This window comes from Vitis vinifera, chromosome 7, assembly GCF_030704535.1.
Source record: "Vitis vinifera cultivar Pinot Noir 40024 chromosome 7, ASM3070453v1".
NCBI lineage: Eukaryota > Viridiplantae > Streptophyta > Magnoliopsida > Vitales > Vitaceae > Vitis > Vitis vinifera.
In genome coordinates, this window is record NC_081811.1 from 21,520,311 (window position 1) to 21,540,234 (window position 19,924).

General features: G+C 35.0%; 1 protein-coding gene across 4 annotated transcripts; it reads left to right on the plus strand.

Annotated features, from left to right (window-relative positions):
- Positions 1–374: 374 nt before the first annotated feature.
- Positions 375–19,089, plus strand: LOC100243059 (alpha-1,3-mannosyl-glycoprotein 2-beta-N-acetylglucosaminyltransferase). 4 transcript variants are annotated; one of them, XM_059738367.1, is made up of 19 exons: positions 375–618; positions 810–860; positions 1,048–1,135; positions 8,316–8,378; positions 10,796–10,830; positions 10,924–11,000; positions 11,108–11,153; positions 11,275–11,337; positions 12,673–12,739; positions 12,810–12,878; positions 12,990–13,059; positions 13,178–13,239; positions 13,814–13,903; positions 13,993–14,087; positions 15,249–15,311; positions 15,411–15,449; positions 15,531–15,701; positions 18,371–18,512; positions 18,684–19,089. In XM_059738367.1, exons 1-18 carry the CDS (start codon positions 550–552, stop codon positions 18,479–18,481), a joined length of 1,329 nt encoding a protein of 442 aa, XP_059594350.1. In that variant the 5' UTR covers positions 375–549; the 3' UTR covers positions 18,482–18,512; positions 18,684–19,089. The 4 variants fall into 4 exon arrangements, with proteins under 4 accessions (XP_059594350.1, XP_059594349.1, XP_059594348.1 ...); XM_059738366.1 differs by having other exon boundaries at positions 18,371–18,508; XM_059738365.1 differs by having other exon boundaries at positions 18,371–18,503.
- Positions 19,090–19,924: the final 835 nt, after the last annotated feature.

Consider the following 19,924-nt stretch of genomic DNA (forward strand, 5'->3'; position numbering starts at 1 on the left):
TAATTTTTATATAAAAGAGATTCAAATATCATAATAAAATTTGATATATCTACTCAATAACTTAAAATTTTAAGGTTATATTTAATTCTTAAAAAAAATTAAGAAAAAAATATGAAGGAAAGAAAATAGAAAAAAAAAACTATACAATAAAATTGAGCTATAAATAACTTAAATAATGGGATCCATATAAAAAAAAAAGGGAAAAAAAGGGGGCCGAAATAGGTGGGCTAAGAGTCCCTTTAAAAATATTTTTTGAAAGCATTTTTTTTTTAGCATAAAAATGTTTTAAAAACAACTAAGTGAAATTTAGAAAATATTTAAAAAAAATTAAAAAATCATTTATATTACTCCAGATTCCAGAAGGCATGTAAAAACGCTTATCTCTGTCCGTAGGGACCGGGGAAGCTGACCCAACTTTATTTGTATTTAGACCTGGGGGCGCACGTTAGTGAACAGCGGATTGAGTTAGATTCCAGAGGCTTGACCCGATCAATAAACCCCCCACTCCCAGTTCAATCGCCGGAGCAAAACTCCAAGTCCAACGAAGAAATGCCTAAATTTCTTTGCGATGTCAGAGTCCTCCTCGTCGTTGCAGCAATCGCATTCATCTATCTTCAGGTTTCCCCTCCATTTTCCTTCCTCCCTCACCTCTTTATCACTTGCCTTTCAAATTGTGAATCAAATTCTTCGTTTTTCTTAATAATCAATTTCAAATTCAAAGCATGGAAGCTATCAATATTCAACTGCGCGTTCTTGCATCCAAGTTAGTATGTTATTAATATGCCGTTTGTTTGTTTTTTGGGCTTCAGTTGCGGCTTTTTGCTACCCAGTCCGAATATGCGGAACGCATAGCTGCTGCGGTACGTTGCATACGTTTATTTTTGTTTATTTGTTTATTTTTTATGTGCATGAAGTGTAGCTTGTTTGAGTAGAGGAGATCCACTGCAGATTTGTGTGGTATCTTATTGATCAGCTTCCTTCATTGCAATTATCAAAAAACAAGGAAACTCATTTTTAAGAATTACCTATTTATTGGATCTTTAACAGGTGGAGGCAGAAAACCTTTGTACCAGTCAAATGCGATCTCTGATTGATCAAATAAGTATGCAACAAGGACGAATTGTGGCCCTTGAAGGTTAGTCTGTGATTATTAGTTGCTTTTTCTATTCCATTCCTTGTACATGATATCCAGTACTAAAGGGTTAATAGTGTATATGTGGATGGTCATACATTGTTAATGTTTTTAAACCTCCTTTCTATTATGGGTTGCTTCCAATTGTGTGTATCATGAATTTTTCTATTATGGGTTGCGCCTCCAATTGTGTGTATAGCCGATGAGGTGTCTGGGCAACTCTATGCAAGGCCTGGGCATGCCATCATTAGATTTCAATCCTTACTGTTATAAAATTTTATGTATTCACATGAAACTTTTGCACTAGGATTGCTTCTAGAAAGTTTGAGGGAAAGAAAATGGTGGGGAAAAATAAAAGAAAAGAAAAAATAAGGAAAATTTATACATTTTTTCTCTTGTTTGGTTATCTATGTAAAAGTTGAGGGAAAGAAAATTAAATTGTTGAGGAATGCATTTTTCTTAAACTTTCCTCACCTTTATCCTAGGAAAATGGGGAGGAAAATATTTTAGCATTTTCCCTCATCTTTCCTTAGTATTTGTTTTTCATCACCATTTTCTACAATATCCAAGCATGAGAAAATAACTTTTCTTAGCATTTTTTTGCCCTTTTCTTAGTATTTTTGAAGAACCAAACATAGGCTTCAAGTTTGAATTTATTTCTATTTTGGCACCTCTTTTTAATGTATATACTTCTCTTTACTTATCAAAAAAAGGAAAAAAAAAGTTTGAATTTATTTCTAGTCGCTTTCTTCTACTCTTATACCACTTTATAAGGAATCTGTAAATGGAAGCCTGTTATACCAAAAAAAAAAACAAAACAGTTTGCAACTTAATTTTCAGTTTACATTCATAATTGAAAACATAGGTAGGTACTTTAGTTACCTTTCTTCACTGACAAAGGCAGTATGCCATATTTCAAAATACTGTCTGTTTTCATACTAATTTACTATCTTACATGGTTCTTTCTCATATGAAGTGGTTACTGAAAATGGATTAGAACCCATCAATTAGGTCAAGCCTAAATAATCTGCATTTGGTGAAATCTTAAAGTAATTAGACGATTCTGCACCATCTAAACATTTTTTTACATTAAATAGTGCAAATTATTTAAAAATTGTGTTGAGAAAATTCTTGAAATCACCTTCTCTAAATCACCTGATTGCGATTATCTTGTTCTGTTTTGTGCCATACTGACATTATTAATCACTGCCACATATATGAGTTGAGTGCTTGAGGAACATCTAGGAAAATGCTTTTCTCTAGCCTAAATATTATCAAAATATAACCAAAATATTTTGGGGTAGGAGGGCTCTCGTTCGGAAGCCACACTTAGTAAGGTGTGCGATTACTTGTTTAGATAAAAGGAAGGGGTGTTTGGACTTTAGGTGTCTATCAACACTCAACAAGGCTCTCATTTACAAATGGAGTTGGTGTTTTGCTGATGAAAGGGGGCCTTTGGAAGCAAGTTATCAGTGGGAATTATGGAGTAGAAGAAGGGGAATGGCACTCTTGTAAAGTGAGGGATGGGTATGGTGTGGGTTATGGAAAACCATAAGGAAGGATTGAGATATTTTGAGTGGTAGAATTTCTTTCTTAGCAGGTAATGGTCAGAGGGTGAGACTTTGGAAGGATGGTGGTGCGGAGATGAACCATTGTGTTTTACCTTCTCTTCTTTATTTGCCTTAGCCATGTCAAATGAGGCATGAGTGGCAGATGTTTGAAATTCATCAATTGAATGGGGTGGTTTGACTTCTTGCTTCTCTAGGCCTTTCAACGATTGGAAGGTGGAAAGTGTGGAGTAGTTCCTTTTGAGACTTCAAGAAAAGAGGGTGTATAGGGATGAGGAAGATAATGTGCTTTGGATAGAGTCAAAGAGCAGAAAGTTTTTAGGCAAAACCCTCTATCTTGCTTTGGAGTCGGGAGGTTTAATCTCTTTTTTGATGAGCATCATTTGAAACTCTTGGGTGCCACCTAAGGTGGGTTTTTTTGCATGGAAGGTGACATGGGGAAAGACTTAACTTTGGATCAGGCTTAGAGAAGGGGGTGGTCTTTAGCTAACAAATGTTTCCTTTACTATAACGATTAACAAAGAAGAATCCATTGACCACATCTTTGTTTATTGTGTAAAGACAAAGGTTCTATAGCAATTTCTTTTTGCCCTCTTTGGCTTGTCTTGGGTTCTCTCTTCTATGGTTAGAGAGACCCTTCTAGGTTTGCATGGTTCTTTTGTGGGCAAAAAACATAATAGGGTTTGGAAGGTTACCCCTTTATGTATCTTTTGAACAGTTTGGAAGGAAATGAACATAATTGCTTTTGAAAAGGAGGAGCTTTTGAACTGGAGGTTGAAAAACACTTTTGTTTGTAATTTATGGTCATGGATCAAAGTGTTTATAGTTGATCGTCCTTTGTTTTAATCAACTTTGTTAATTGGTTGGGTTCTTGGTGAGGGTGACTGTTGTTTTTTGTAGCCTTTTCTTTCTCTTGTTTGCCTTTTAGCGATCAATGTATACTTCCTGTATACTTTGATGCTCAGTAGGTGCCTCCTTTTTATATATATTGTTTTATTTTACCTATCAATATATATATATATATATATATATATATATATATATTGATAGGTAAAATAAACCCAACTTTGAGCTATCCTAAGATAGGTAGCAATGTGCCTGGGAGCGTGAGCCCTGCCGGTTGAGCCCGTTGTTAGCTGGGGATAGGCGTTTGTTAGGGCTGTAAGAGGGTTGGGGTGACGTCTCGTAAGGTCTGTCAATCTGCTATTAGGCTCTAGATCAAAACCCTAAAATGAGTTCAATTTTCAGAACCATGTCTAGGAGATCCACTGATTCTCAAGATACTGTTGTAAATAGTGAAGAGATCAATTATCATAAGATCCAAAATGATTTAGATGATTGGAAGTTACCCAAGGTGTTTAATCAAGAAATTTATAAAAAAGGAACCTTTAAGTTTTTTACGGATTATACTATCAAAACCTTTGAAATGCCAGTCAGCTTAGAACAAGATGATCAAGTCATAAGACTCCTAGATAGCAAGTCCATAGAGAAGCATAAGAAAGATGGCTATAATTTCATACACTTTGGTATGATTCAAGTAACAGCTAAGCCTTTGACAATATTAGGTTTAAACACCTCTATTGTCATGTGTTTAAGGGATAATAGGCATCTCGATTATCAAGATTCTATTATAGGGGCAGTCCAAGCTGGACTGAATGATGACCTAGTTTATTTCCAGTGTTTCCCTAACTTCACAGTTAAACTAAGAGATGCAGACATCTTAGATTTTGTTGTCCTGCATATTAAGACCCATGGCTTTAAGATCAAACCAGGAAACAGTCCTGTTTCAATCATAACCAAGTTTGCCTATAAGAGCATGAAAGTAAGATTCCCGGTGAAAATGTCTAAAGTACTACAGTAGAAAGTGACTTTTACTGTTCACTGTTCAATGTTCACTATTCACTATTCACACGCGGAATTACTATTCACAGCAGTTAGTCAAAAAACAAACAGTGCTTTGTCCCCTCTTTTTGGCTATTTAAGGAGGCTTGATCCTCATTTGTAAGCATCTTAAAATTTTTCATTTTTCTCTTCCAAGTTTATGCTCTCCCTTCTCTCTTCTTTCTCTCTCAACATGTAAGCCTTCCAAGCCCCAAGCTTTCTTCAAAGCTTTCCTCCCTTCTCCCATTGTAAGATATTCTTCTCCTTATGTATCTATGTTTTATGTTATACCTCCTATGATGGATGGTTTTTAAGCTATGTAAATTTTCAAGTTTGTTTTATGTTTTCAATTTACTTCCTATCATGGATGGTTTTAATTTTGTGTAATTAAAGTTTCTACCATAGTCTTGGGTGTCTATGGTAGAAAGTGACTTTTACTGTTCACTATTCATTATTCATACACGAGATTACTATTCACAACAGTTAGTAAAAAAACAAATAGTGCTTTGTCTCCTCTTTTTGGCTATTTAAGGAGGCTTGATCCTCATTTGTAAGCATCTTAAAATTTTTCATTTTTCTCTTCCAAGCTTATTGTCACAGGATGCTTCAAATGACCCTCCCCATGGGCTTATATAGGAGGAGGGAAGCTTCTGGAGACTCCTGGAGCCATCTACACTAAGCCATTGGTGGGAAGAGTGTGGAAGGTTCTAGAAATGCTTAGAGATGTCCACACATCTCTACACTATGGTGGAAGGCATGGGAGGAGTCCAAGGCTTTCTAGAGACTTCTAGGAATCTCTTGTATATTCTTGTACATAGGGTTGTACATAGAATAGGGTAGGATGTTCTAGAATATTCTTGATTTGTAAGGGAACCCTCCAAGGTTCTAGAGAGTTCCCTTGGTGCCTATAAATAAGTGAGGGCCTCATTTGGCCAAGGCACCACCCAAATCACTTCCTAACCAAGCAAGTGAGCATCCAAGCACTTGTAAAGACTTCTTTGAGTAATAAAGAGCTTCCATTCTTTAAGGAGTTGCCTACCAAGCTTCTTAAGCTTTCGAGTCGCGAGTGTCTTAGCCAAGCAAGCTAAGCATTGGGGAGCAAGGCTGACTTAGCAAGATCAAGCGTCTTGGCTTGTCTAAGTGCCGCACGAGCTTAGTGAACGACTAAGTCCGTGACATTATGCTCTCCCTTCTCTCTTCTTTCTCTCTCAACATGTAAGCCTTCCAAGCCCCAAGCTTTCTTCAAAGCTTTCCTCCCTTCTCCCATTGTAAGATATTCATCTCCTTATGTATCTATGTTTTATGTTATACCTCCTATGATGGATGGTTTTTAAGCTATGTAAATTTTCAAGTTTGTTTTATGTTTTCAGTTTACCTCCTATCATGGATGGTTTTAATTTTATGTAATTAAAGTTTGTGGTTCCTTCTCTTTTTAACTCCTCTTCTTTGTTTTGAATCATGACATAATTCCTGTTTTCATTGCATATGACCTTATCCTAAGGTCATATGCAATGAAAACAGGAATGATAAGGTTATATGCAATGAAAACAGGAATTATGCCATGATTCAAAACAAAGAAGAGGAGTTAGAAAATAAACAAGATAAATAACCAAAGAAATTTTAAAAGAGAAGGAACCACAAACTTTAATTACATAAAATTAAAACTATCCATGATAGGAGGTAAACTGAAAACATAAAACAAACTTGAAAATTTACATAGCTTAAAAACCATCCATCATAGGAGGTATAACATAAAACATAGATACATAAGGAGATCAATATCTTACAATGGGAGAAGGGAGGAACGCTTTGAAGAAAGCTTGGGGCTTGGAAGGCTTACATGTTGAGAGAGAAAGAAGAGAGAAGGGAGAGCATAAGCTTGGAAGAGAAAAATGAAATTTTTTAGATGCTTACAAATGAGGATCAAGCCTCCTTAAATAGCCAAAAAGAGGAGACAAAGTACTGTTTGCTTTTTGACTAACTGTTGTGAATAGTAATCTCGTGTATGAATAGTGAAAAGTGAACACTAAAAGTCACTTTCTACCATAGACACCAAGGACTATGGTAGAAACTTTAATTACATAAAATTAAGACCATCCATGATAGGAGGTAAATTGAAAACATAAAACAAACTTGAAAATTTACATAGCTTAAAAACCATCCATCATAGGAAGTATAACATAAAACATAGATACATAAGGAGATGAATATCTTACAATGGGAGAAGGGAGGAAAGCTTTGAAGAAAGCTTAGGGCTTGGAAGGCTTACATGTTGAGAGAGAAAGAAGAGAGAAGGGAGAGCATAAGCTTGGAAGAGAAAAATGAAAAATTTTAAGATGCTTACAAATGAGGATCAAGCCTCCTTATATATATATAAACAACCAATATGAAGTAATAAGCATGAACTATAGGTGATCCCTTAGAAGCTACTGCTTTATTGTCTGGATGTCACCTAGGAGGTGTGCGGCCTTCATTAGTGCTCTTTTCCACATTCTGTTGATTGATTTCTGATTCCCCATGTACCTTGTGACTTATGTATTAGTTGATTCTTATACCTATCAAAAAGAAAAAAAGTATTAGTTGATTCTTATGAGCAGGAACCTAGGATGTAAAAGGTTTCACCACACTTCACTTGGTGCTTACTCCTGATTCTTTTTCCTTAATAACATATTCGTCTAATGGGCTTTACTATCAGGGCTAACTATGCTCCCCCTACCTTTTAGGTCCTTGAGTTCAATTTTGATGGAGGGGGACTCAACAACTGTTTTTTCTTGGGTCTCCAAGGGCAGGAGAGGGCCATGAAAATATGGCTATTTGTTACAATAGAGCACAAATCTTTCCCACTCTCGTCTTTTGATTGGTTGAATGATCTTTCATCCTTCCTTTTACATTTTCTTTCCTTCAATAATGAGCTTTACGTTCCTTATAAAAAAATTCTTATAAAAAAAATCTTATTTGCATTCATGTTTGATGCTGATGCAGATTTCTTGCCTATGGTTGTATTGCATTGATGTTATTTTGACAATTTCCTTAGTTGGATACTTCCATTGTGCTGGAGACCATCAATTTGTGTCTTGTCACATAGGTCTTTGTGGATGACTAACAAATCTCTCTTAAGTAGTTTGATTAGCTTTATCCTAATATCAATTTCCAGATAATTATCTTAGTGAATTGAGCTTTTTATGGTGTAGATCTTGTTCGCTTAAACCATATGGTGTTGTTGGTTTGTGTCCAAAAGGATAAATTCTCACATATGTCAATTTTGTTCAGACCTTGAGCTTTGGTTCAGCCTCCTTTAGTGCCTTATATTATGGTTTTCTTTTCTTCTGCAGGCATACCATAAAAAACAATGGCGTTTATTCTTTTTTTCATTATATGCTATTGCTTAAGATTACTTTAAGTTTTCACCCCTGCATGCCATAAGCATTAGAAAATTTTACCCCTCCAAAGTTGATGGTATTGCAGTATCTTTTAATCATTTCAGTGGATCATAATCCTCAATATTGTTAAGCTCTTAATTTACGCTATTTTTTCCACAAAGAGCTAGATCAAAACTAGTTCTCTTTCCTGCTGCATTTTTTTTGTTTTCTTTTTAACTGTCACCTATAGCTAAGGGAAGTCATGCAGTTGCTATTTTGGTTCTGAACTTTAATGTTGCTTTTCTGCTTTATGAGTGAAGAAATTATGTACTATTTGTCTGGTTTTCTTCAACTACGCTTGTTCTACATTTGCAGAACAGAAGAAACTTCAAGACCTAGAGTGTGGACAATTGAGAACTCTAGTTCAAGAGCTTGAAAGTATGTTCTTATCAATATTGAATTCACTTTTCCCTTGTTTTGTTTTTTAATCAGTTCCTTTTCTCTCTTGAGATAAAGTATGATGATATTCACTGTTTTGAACTATTTTGGTTATTCATGGCATTGATTGACAAAATCATGTACTTGAGACCTCTCACTTCCATTGCCAACTACTCAGTTTTTACAGTTGAAAGCAACTCTTAGTGCATGTAATATTTGTGTTCAGGTACTATAATCGATGCAAAAGAAGTATATAAACAAAATTGTTCCCGCAACTCATTCAATTAAGATTCAAATGCTCATTACAAACTTTGCTTTCTTTTTATTTGAGAAAATAAGGGAAACCAGAAAGCATCTTAATCCTAAACAAGAGAACTTGAGAACTCAAAACAAAGAGGAGGGAGAATGAGATCTTTTTTCTTTTCTGACCCAAAGATATATGGGAAAGTCTCTTAATGCCAACAGGACGGCTCTCACAAACAATCCTGTTTGAAGTCTGACTTATTAAGGCTGCTGATATGGCTTCCTCGAGTCACCCAAATGGGTCAGGTCTTCAGAAAGCAATTAGCAACAGGTGGGGAGATTTCTAGCTAGAACATCCTTTTCTGTGGGGATGGCAATTGACCATATTTTGGTTGGATGATCAGTGTGGAGACTCCTTTTGAGAGGCTGCTTTCTGGCTTTGCTTTATTGGGCTACTTCCAATTTGATGAAAAATGGTTGGTCACTGGTCAACTGTTGTCGTCTTTGTAAGTTATGGAGACATCAGACAATCACTTCTTGATCCATTGTGTTTGGGTGTTCAATTTGTGGAGCTTACTGTTTTCCTTATTTGCTTTCTCTTAGATCTTTCCCTGCATGGTCAAGGATGTGTGGCTTGTTTGACATGGTAATTTTGTGGGCAATAGGCAGATGGCAGTTTGGAGAATGGTTCCCTTTGGTTTATTTTGCAATATTTGGGTGGTGAAAAATAAAAGAATTTTGAGGTTTGGAACTGTTTGAAGCTAGCTCTGAAGAATCACTTCATTCAATCTATACGGTTTTTGTCCGGAAGCTCATTTTCCTTCTTCCCTAGACTTTGTGGCTAGCTTGGGCTCAGTGTAGGCCAGATGGTGTTCTTGGTTTTTCTTCATCGTTGGTGCCCTTGTATGCATTCCCTCCATATGGGGTTGTGCTCCCAATTTTCTTCTAGATGACTATTAATATACCATTTTAATTTGTCTATCCAAATGATAGGTTTTGTCTCTTATGAAATTATTTTCATGCATGCCTTCTTGTCCAAGGTCCACAATCAAGTATAGAAGCAATGTCTAAGAGGTTATTTGGTTGTTGGAATTTTTCTTGGATGGTCTACAAGCACTCTTGCTCCAAAAACTGGCACAAAGGATCATTCAACAACTGGAACACAATACTTGGAAGTTGGGCCACCACTGAAGTTAACATTGTTGAGGATCTACAACCGTGTCTTTGTTTTCATTGGACCTTTTGTGGGATATCTTGGAGATATTTGGGATGGCCCTTCTGGACGCCAATGACTTGCCTCACACATGCCTTGGTTAAGCCCACACAGTGCCTCATTTGGCAGTAAGGGTAGCTGAGCTCATCATGGTTCCTCCTTAAGAGCATTTTGAGCTTTTAGACATATGTAAAAGGGGATGTTGGCTCTGGAGGAAACATACTGGAATTTTTATCTCCAAGAAGTCATTACTTATTCTTTCCTATGGACTTTCAAATCAAACTAAACTCTTTTTGACTCATTGATTGTGAGAGTCTAATGGGCCATTTGGCAAGAGCTATTTACCTAATGGCCCATCACATTGTTGTGACCCATTTGGAAAGAAGAAAATGTTCTCTCCCATGTTCAGTCATCAAAAAGATGCACATGACAGTGTTAAGCAGCTGCATGTGACTAAGCCTCACAGCCTATTGATGTGTCAGAACATGGATGCTGTGAGCTTTGTTCAACTGTTTGCCCAAGCACTGGGCATCTTGTGCAAGCTGTTCCACAGCACCTGTTGGGCCTACAAAAATCATCTGAAAGTCATGCATCACTGGTGTCACTCTGTGGCCGAGTCCAAAGGGTTGGACCATGAAACCTATCAAACGCTTTGCTCCTTGAAAATGTTATATCATATGAATTTCATGTGCATATATATATATATGTTATAGGTAAGAGTTATAGTGGAATGTGGCATATTGTATTATCTAGCAAGTGTTAGTTCTGCATGATTGGAGTTGTTACTGCCAACTTATAAGAAGATTCCTATTAATCAAGACTCTAATCTTTGATGGCATTTTAACTTTGGACCCTGAATAACATGAGTGTCTTGCTGTGTAGGATTATTTGTATATTGACCTTTCAAGGCTTCTCGTGTTTAACAACTCTTGACCTGTTTTCTCTTCCTTCACGTTTGCAGGGAAAGGCCTACAGAGACTGATTGATAAAGTACAGGTTTGGATATAATGGCGTGCTTCTCAGTTTTTTTTTTCCTTGAATGTCATAACTTTTGCTCATCTCATCCACCCTGTCTGTTGAATTTATCAGGAGCCTGTCGCAGCCGTTGTGATCATGGCATGCAATCGTGCTGATTATCTGGAGAGGACTATTAAGTCAGTCTTGAAGTATGTTTTGTGTTTGTAGCTTCTTGTACTTCATATTGTAGTGCCTTTTATGCATTGTACGCATTTTCATCTGACACACCTTGCATGATACACTATTTTTTCTTCAGATATCAAAGCTCTGTTGCTTTAAAGTATCCACTCTTTGTATCCCAGGTACTTGACCTCATTGGGTTTTATTGAAAACTTTGCTTTTGCCTTATTGGTACAGTTAACACATTTTTCATTCTTTAGTTGAGATTCAGGGGACAGTTATGTGGTAGTTTTTTTCCCTCAGGATGGAGCAGATCCAAGTGTTAGAAGTAAGGCCTTGAGTTATGATCAACTAGCATATATGCAGGTATATTGTTTCATATATGTATTATCAGGTAGATGATGTTGTGTTCTGGGAGCATGGTTCAGTGCATCTTAATCATCTGTACTTGGTTATTGATTGGGTTTGTGTTACACCCTGAAACCACCTCTCTAGAAATCTAGGGTAATATGGTTATTTCACATGTCAAGCGCAACATGGAAATAATCTTAGCTAACTAACAAAATATCTTGTGGAAAACAGAGTCATGGATAAGCCCTATATAAATAAGCTAGATAGGTTTTCCAAATCCAGTAACTAATAAATTTCAGTAAGTTGAAACATCCACTTATCCCACTAACATTCATTCTCGAACATCCAAATCACAACCTAGAAGCATAAGTAGTACACTTATCACATAGAATCCTGAGTATGAATAGCTCCCAAGTAACCAAAAAGGGTAAAAGAATACCTATAAAAATGTATGGACAGCTCTTGAATTTCTATCTCCAGAAGCCTATTCAACAAACAAAACTCCTTCCCAACATTCCTCACATACCTGGTCCTCACTTGAACAAGCTCATGGCAACCAAGAAAAGAATAGGATGACAAGTGTAATCAAGCAACATTTCAAATAAGGATTTCAGAGAAGGATTTTGTTCAAATCATGATATTGATAACATTTTCTTTGTAACACCCGTTAACACTAAAGGTTTCCTCATTTGGAGTCATTTGGGTTTTGTCAAGCTTGGTGAGACAAACCCTCTTAGGGTAGCATGGTAAAAAGGTCTAGAGGGTTGCCCCACTGTATGTTTTTTGGACATAATGGAAGTAGAGGAATTAGAGATCTTTTGAAAGCAAAGAGATGTTTGATCAAGTGTTAAAACTTACTTTTCTTTGTAACTTTTTGATGTGAGTTAATTTGTATATTGATTGGGGGATCCTTATCTATGATAGATTTTGTAAATTGGCTAGGGTCCCCATGAAGGGGCTTTTGTTTTTATTGACCTATCTTTTGTTTTTTTTTTTTTTGTTTGCTTTTTGGCGTCCTCTGTATACAACTTGTGTACTTTAGTGCACCTTTGCTTGGCACTGTTAATATAATTTCTTTATTTGCCTATTAAAAAAAAAGAAAAAAGAAAAAACTCCTAGTAACACTAAATACCAGTCAATCCCTAAGATCTGGATAACACCTAGTAAGAAACTAATGGTAAAGCCAGGGCATTAATGTGTCACTTCCAAATATTATGGTTGGACATATTTTTTGTTTTTCAGCACTAAGATATGGAAAAAAAAAAAAAAAAAAACCATGTTCTGTATATGGTAGGTTTGGCATGAAAAGCAATCTAGGATACCATCAAAACTGACATTAGTTGATTGCAGCACTTGGATAACGAACCAGTGAAGACCGAAAGGCCAGGGGAATTGATTGCATACTACAAGATTGCACGTAAGGACTTTTTGATTCTCACTTTTTTGCTTCTCTAAACTTCACTTATTGAATTCTTTACTATTTCTAGGTCATTACAAATGGGCACTGGATGAGTTGTTCTACAAGAATAATTTCAGCCGAGTAATCATACTTGAAGGTGCCAATATCTGTGCTTTAAAATATCTTTCACCTTTTTTCTCCTTTATTTTTTTACTAGAGAATGGGGAATAATGTCTATGCTAAGAAAAATTCTGTTGTTGGAAAGCAGATGATATGGAAATTGCCCCTGATTTCTTTGACTACTTTGAGGCTGCCGCAGCTCTCCTGGACAATGATAAGTGTGTCTTTTGGATGAACTAAAGCTCATATAAGTTAAATTTCATTTTTAGAAGTTATTAATTAACTTCAGAGTTCTGATGTTTTTTCTGCACTTACCTTGGTATAAAACCATGATAGGTCCATTATGGCTGTTTCTTCATGGAATGACAATGGGCAAAAGCAGTTTGTGCATGATCCTTGTAAGCTCTTCTGAATTTTATCTCTGTGAACTTGCCATTAAAAGATCAAAAAGCCTGATGATAAATATGCAGATTGGCATTTGTTATACAATCAATTTTCCTAAAAGCTTAAGTTTGTAGGATTTGGGTTGTCAATGTATATTATGCATTCTAACACCGCCCTTTACATATAGGCTCCTTTGGGCTTACACGCAGGTTTAACAAATTGGGGAAATAGCCTTCTTTTGGGCTTAATAAATTAAGGAAATAAATATGCGGTGAGATTCAAATACATGACCTCTTGTCAAAGGAGGCTCTGATACTATGATAGACTACCGATTTTCCTAAAAGATTGAACTTGTAAGATTTGGACATACAGTGTTTATCATGCATTCTAACAGTATTCATTTACCAGTTCTGCCACATATACATTTCAGCAACCCTCATTTCAGTCATAATTATGCTATAGACGTATGACTTGACAAACCACTCTCTACAGCTGACTAATGCATCAGCGATTTTGTTAATGAAAATTTTATTTGTCTCTGAAACAGAAGCTTTAAAAACTCTTATCTATATTTGATACCTTCTGCAGATACACTTTATCGATCAGATTTCTTTCCTGGACTCGGATGGATGCTGTCTAAATCTATATGGGATGAGCTATCACCAAAGTGGCCAAAAGCATATCCTTTATGGTCTAAATTAATTTTTTGTGCATCTAATAAAAAATAGTTTTAATTAGTCCTACAAATTTTCTTTGACAAAACTTCACTTACTGGGATGATTGGTTGAGGTTAAAAGAGAATCACAAAGGTCGGCAGTTTATTCGTCCAGAAGTATGCAGAACATATAATTTTGGTGAGCATGTACGTGTATCTGTCTGATCAGTATAATTCTTGTTTAGAAACCAACTGTGCAGCTGTAAATGGTTTGCCTCCTTTGTGTATCATTATGTCATATTTGTGTATCTGTTCATGCCTTTCTACAATTGATCAACCAATATGGCATTTGCAGCACTACCTCATCTTTAAATATGGTATTTTGATGTCTTAGTTTATTTCCACTTTTTTATTTTTTTTATTTTTTTAGTTTTGATCAGATCTTGTATTTTTGGAAGGATTTCTTGGCCTTCTTTTTACTTTTCCAATCAGAATCCTCCTTTTGTACCTTTGAATTCATTTCAATGAATTTTCTGGTTTTGAATGAAAGAAAATAACTCAAAATGGCATATGTTTCTGTAAAGATAAGCCAAGAAACTTTGGTACTGGACTCTTACTAGATATTTGCTGCATTCACTTTACTTCAAACCCTGTAGTTATTGGTCCTATGATACTGGCAAGTTCTTTTACGAACCATTTACTGTGGTCTTGGATGGTTTTGAAAATTCTCCTATTTTCACCCTGCCATGTTGATAACAATGCCAAAACTTGAGTATCTTTTTTTCATTTGTCAGATGGCAGTAGTGATTTTCCTCAATAATTCAGGTATACATACAGGTACTGAGTGATAATTCAAGGGTGGTTTCTTTATCAGGGTAGAGATTCTCCATATCAACACCACTAGACTGTTATTGCAGGAATTTTGTGACCTTACAAAATCTTTTGAAATTTTTGATTGATTAAACTAGTTGGATGTGTTTCCAGCTACAAGGATAAACTTTTTTTGGTGGGGGTTGTGGGTTTGGTTTTGTGTTCCTCAGTTCAAAGCGATCATAACGTCCATATCCATATTGTATTTTTGGGCCCTCTTTAATAAGGCATGACTTGAATATCTTGAAATTCCTCAAGTGGGAGGGCAGCACCTAAATTGGCATTTAGCCCTTGAGGCCTGGCTCAGGTGGCTAAAGGATTTGGGGTGGGATGGGAAGGTTATAGGTTCAATTTCATGTGTCTAGAAAAGAGATTACCTGTAAAAGAAACACTTAAAATGGTATGAAAATCCTACTTTCTAAGATATCCATATGCCAAGTCTAGGAAGTGTGGATTCCTTATGTTCTTGCTTCTTAGAGCTTCTGTGATTCTCTGCAGGGTTCTAGTTTCGGGCAATTTTTCAAACAGTATCTTGAACCAATTAAACTGAATGATGTCAGAGTAAGTTACTGCTTATGTTATAACTTGTTAAATTTACTCTTAACTAGTGCATACTCTGACATTACCTTGAGGCTTTTTTTTTTCTGTTCTCCCCTGAAGGTTGATTGGAAATCAATTGATCTTAGCTTCCTGAGGGAGGTAAGATATATTCCAAATGATTTGAAGTGAATGCATCATTTTATACACTTGTGACCGAAAAATGGTTTTCGCTATTCCCAGGACAAGTATCCAAGGCACTTTGCTGATATGGTGAAAAATGCTAAACCGGTTTATGGGGCAGATGTTGTTCTGAAGGCATATAATATAGATGGTGATGTGCGTATTCAATATAGAGACCAGGCAGACTTTGAACGTATTGCACGCCAGTTTGGCATTTTTGAAGAATGGAAGGTAATTTCTCTCCCTTCCTGCATATATTTCCTTTTCTTTATACTTAAAATAGGAACAACATGTTTGATTTATGGAGCACTCCATTAAGTTTGAAAAAAGAGTTTGAATACTACCTGAGAACTAGGAGGAAATAAACCCAAGGAAAAGTTGTGGGGAAAAATATTCCTATATGTAACAACGAATTTTTCAGAGAAGGTACTGCAGTAACTTTATCTTTCACATAAACATGCACCCAGTAAAGCTTTTACCTGCATTTAAGCAGTTTTAACAAAAATGCTTTTGGCTTTTAAAAGAGTACTGCTTTAAGCAAGGAAGAAGTTGCTTCTCATGAAAGCTCTACTTTGGCTTATGTGGGAAACCATTTCAAATTAAATGCAAGTTCATAATATCGAGTTTACTCTTGTGATTAGAAAAGAAAAAAAGGCTTGCTCTTTACCTCCAAATGAGGAACTATAATGCCAAGTATGTCCTCTTAGTTATTGCCTAATAAACCACTCCACCTTTGTGAAACACAACTAATTTGATTAAGGAAATCATCTGGGGGAGGGGGGGTTAAATGGGCGATTAAAAACATTTCGAAAATAGTTAAATAAAATCATAAAACAAGTCAATAAGAGTGCAAGTAGGTAAAGAGTAGAGGGAAGAGAAATGCAAACTCTTTTTATAGTGGTTCAACAATTTTTGCATCTAGATTTTCCCTCTTTTCTGAAATTTTTGGGTGATTGGCATGGTGGCTAGCTTGTATTTCTCTAGTTTCTTTCTTTCTTTTTGCAGCTTAGTTTTGGCTCTTTTTTTATATTGCCTGTATACGTAGCATGCGTCCCCTGTTTTGGCGTCTTCTTAATTCAATCTGCCTTCGTCTATAAAAAAAAAAATAGTGGTTTAGCAACACGCCTATGTCCACTCTCCTCAATCTCTTAATTGAGTGAGGGCTCCACTATCCAAGACTCCAACCTAATCCTTCAATCTTTACAATTAGATTCATCGGCTCCAATGGGCACTACAATCCTTTCAAAGTTTTCCACCAACTTGAAGACTATTTCACTCAAGAAAGAATTGGTAGATGGAGTTTTTAATGCTCTCAATCCTAGTACAAATATAGCTCAATACACTAGAATAGCAAGAAATTTGCAAATTTGGATTTAATGCACTTAAATGAAGAGCTTTAAAAGAGAGAAAGTATGTGTAAAACTAATCATTGCAAGTGTTCTTTTCTCAATAAATGCAAAGGAGCTCTTCAATTTGTAGAAAACCACCTCAGACGCTTGATATGACGCAAAAAGGCCTTGATTGGTTGAGCTCCAGTTCAACTAGTTGACTAGCTGTTGGTGCATTTAATGCTCTGCAGGTGACCATTGGTGTTTTTAAGGTTTGACCAAACCTCAACTGGCTAGACACTAGCTACTAGAAGAAGAGAATTTTTGCAAGCTCTATCGGGAAAGCCCAATTAGTTGAGCCAATTCCCTAATTGGTTCGATTGACTCATATTCGTCCATTTTAAAAGATATAAAGTCATTTTTAAGCTTAGGTAAAGATGAATGAAAGAATAGTTTTGAAGTGCATAAAGAAATTTTGACCTAAGTGCATCAATGAAACTCATCTTATAGAAATTCCTAGACACCCTAAGTCTTCAAGTTATCCCTTTCTTCAAGTCTTTTTGAATTTTTCACTAGAATACTTGAGCTTTCTTTGGAAATCATCAATGGAACCTGAAAACTTTACTTGATTTAAACTTGTTAGTGTAATTATCAAAAAGCAATTAGGAAAACCCTTGGGCTAATAACCTTTTTGCTTAACCCCAAAGAGCAACAAATCCATTCTTAATGAGATACTTCTGACATTTTATTTGTAATTTTTTCCTAAATCTTCGCTTTGAAGAGTTTTTAATTGATTGTTTGTGCTTTTTGTAATGTAATAAGGCCTTTTTTCATTTTTATCTATCATCTTCTCTATTTGTTTTATCATTTTTTTTTAATCTGTTACAATCTTAATCATTGAAGGTAATGAAAATTATATTAAACTTGTAGCCCTTACTTTTTTTTTTCTTTTCTTTATTTTGTTTTATTTTTTAAAATTTGTAGGTTTGTATAATTTAGAAAAAAAAAAAAACCAAATTTAATGTGATTTTTTATGATCAAATGCTGTTATCCTTTTAGGATTATAAAGAGATTTAACATATTCTTTTCCCAAGCAGACTAAAAAGGAAAACTAATGACATAAAATGCTCTTATGAAATATAATTCCCAAATGCTAGTTTATCAACCAAATAAAAGTCATGGCTTCTGTTTTTTGCTACTTCTACTGCTTAAAATCTGAGCAAAGCAATGTCAAGCATGCTGGTACAATGCAGCCTTGAGGTCTGACTCTAGTGGCATGGTGTCAGTGGGGATGTGAGAGGTTTTAGGTCATTCCCAATTAAAAAAAAAATAACTATCCAAAAAAAAAGAAACTTGTTGATCATAATAACTTTGGCCCCTGGCTTCACAATATGATCAGTGACTTGATATTACTACTTCTGAATTTCTATAAAACTGACAAAAAACAATGATACCTAACTTCCATGAACCTAATAATTTGGCTGCGGCTGCATCATTTTATTTAACCCTCTTCTTTGATGTTTTTTTTTTTACAAGCCTGTCATATTGTTGTATTTTCTTCATGTTTTGCAGGATGGTATACCGAGAACAGCATATAAAGGAGTTGTAGTTTTTCGGTATCAAACCCCGAGACGCATATTCCTTGTTGCTTCAGATTCTCTCCGGTGGCTTGGGATCGATTGAACATGGCTTTACACTGATCAAGGTGAGGTGGGTGAGTGTATCCCATTTTGCTATCACTTGTAAACTTTTTCGTGCGGTTTTCAATTGCTTCAAATTGTAGAACAAATTCAGAGAGGAAATTAGAGACTTTGGTGTGAAAATGGACAAAATTCTGTTAACTGATGGCCATGAATACTTGGTCTGTTTTCTCATTAATCAACAGAGTTGACATGGAGAATATATTAGAGTTGGGACAGAGCGGGTGCAGGTGCAGGCAGAAAATTGTAGTTGAAGCATAATCGCTAGTCCTAGCAACACGACAAGTAATGTAGCAGGTATAAGAGAGGACGAGGTGGCTGGCTTTGTCAAATGAAATGAAACACCCGCAAGTTAATTTTATGGATGCCACATCTTTGTGCCACATAGTGATTTTTAAGATCCTGATAAAATGTATGATAAATTACAGATATGATTGATTGCATTGAGGCAGCAAAGCCCATGACTTTTGTAGGTTTTGTTGTGTTTTAATTTTTGGTTTCTTTGATGGGAGACTTGCAAAATGGGCATGTCATGCCAGTTCTTGATGTATGACAGCTTCTGACCATACTACTTACACTTGATTTTCGTCACATTCAACTTCTGTTTCCTCAAGATAATTTTAGGAATGAAATTCTATTTGGGAATCTAATTAAGATGGTCATGCAAAATATATAAAACTTGTTCTTATAAAAAATAAGTGAAAACAAGATTTTTTCTTTAAAAAAACAAGAAAAAACCTATCCACAGGGGCAAGAATTGATGTGTTGATGGTTTATATAATTTTTGCCATGTTTAATATATGATAAAAAGTAAATATTTTGTTTTTATTTTTATTTCTTCTTGAATGACAATGATTTTGACTATTCCAATTTTAGAAGCATTTAGAAATATAAGATTTGAATGATTCTTTGTTTCTAATTTAATATTTATTAATGAATTTTATTTATTTATTTTCATTTTAAAAGATATCTTTTTAGAGGTGGTTTTTTTGTTAAATAATAAGAGTTGTTCTCTAGAATCAATTTTTAAAAACAAAATTAGTAAAAATTAATTTTTATTCATTTTTTTTAAAAAGAGAAAAAAAACGATTAATTAATTGTAGGCTAAGTCAAAAGTTTCCAAATAATTTATTTGTAATTAAGTATTAAATGTGGGCATATATGAAACATTTGACTAATTTACAACTTAAAAAAGTTTAACTTTATTTGTTTCCCATTTTAAACAAAATACTATTAGCAACTATTAATTTTAAATTATTATTATTTATTTTTAACAAAATAAATCAATTATGCTTTTATGAGGATATTAATATCCATATTTTTATAACATTTATAAAAATATATAATATATGATTTTATTATAATATTATTATTCATATTATGTTAAAAAATATTTATTCTCAAATTATTTGCAATTAAAAAAATT

Bases quoted from the DNA above. Each gene is read 5' to 3' on its own strand.
- LOC100243059 (XM_059738367.1), top strand. From the start codon at position 550: ATGCCTAAATTTCTTTGCGATGTCAGAGTCCTCCTCGTCGTTGCAGCA. The intron at 619-809 runs GTTTCCCCTCCA...TTTGGGCTTCAG, and splicing joins TCGCATTCATCTATCTTCAG to TTGCGGCTTTTTGCTACCCA. The intron at 11,001-11,107 runs GTATGTTTTGTG...TTTTTTCTTCAG, and splicing joins ACTATTAAGTCAGTCTTGAA to ATATCAAAGCTCTGTTGCTT.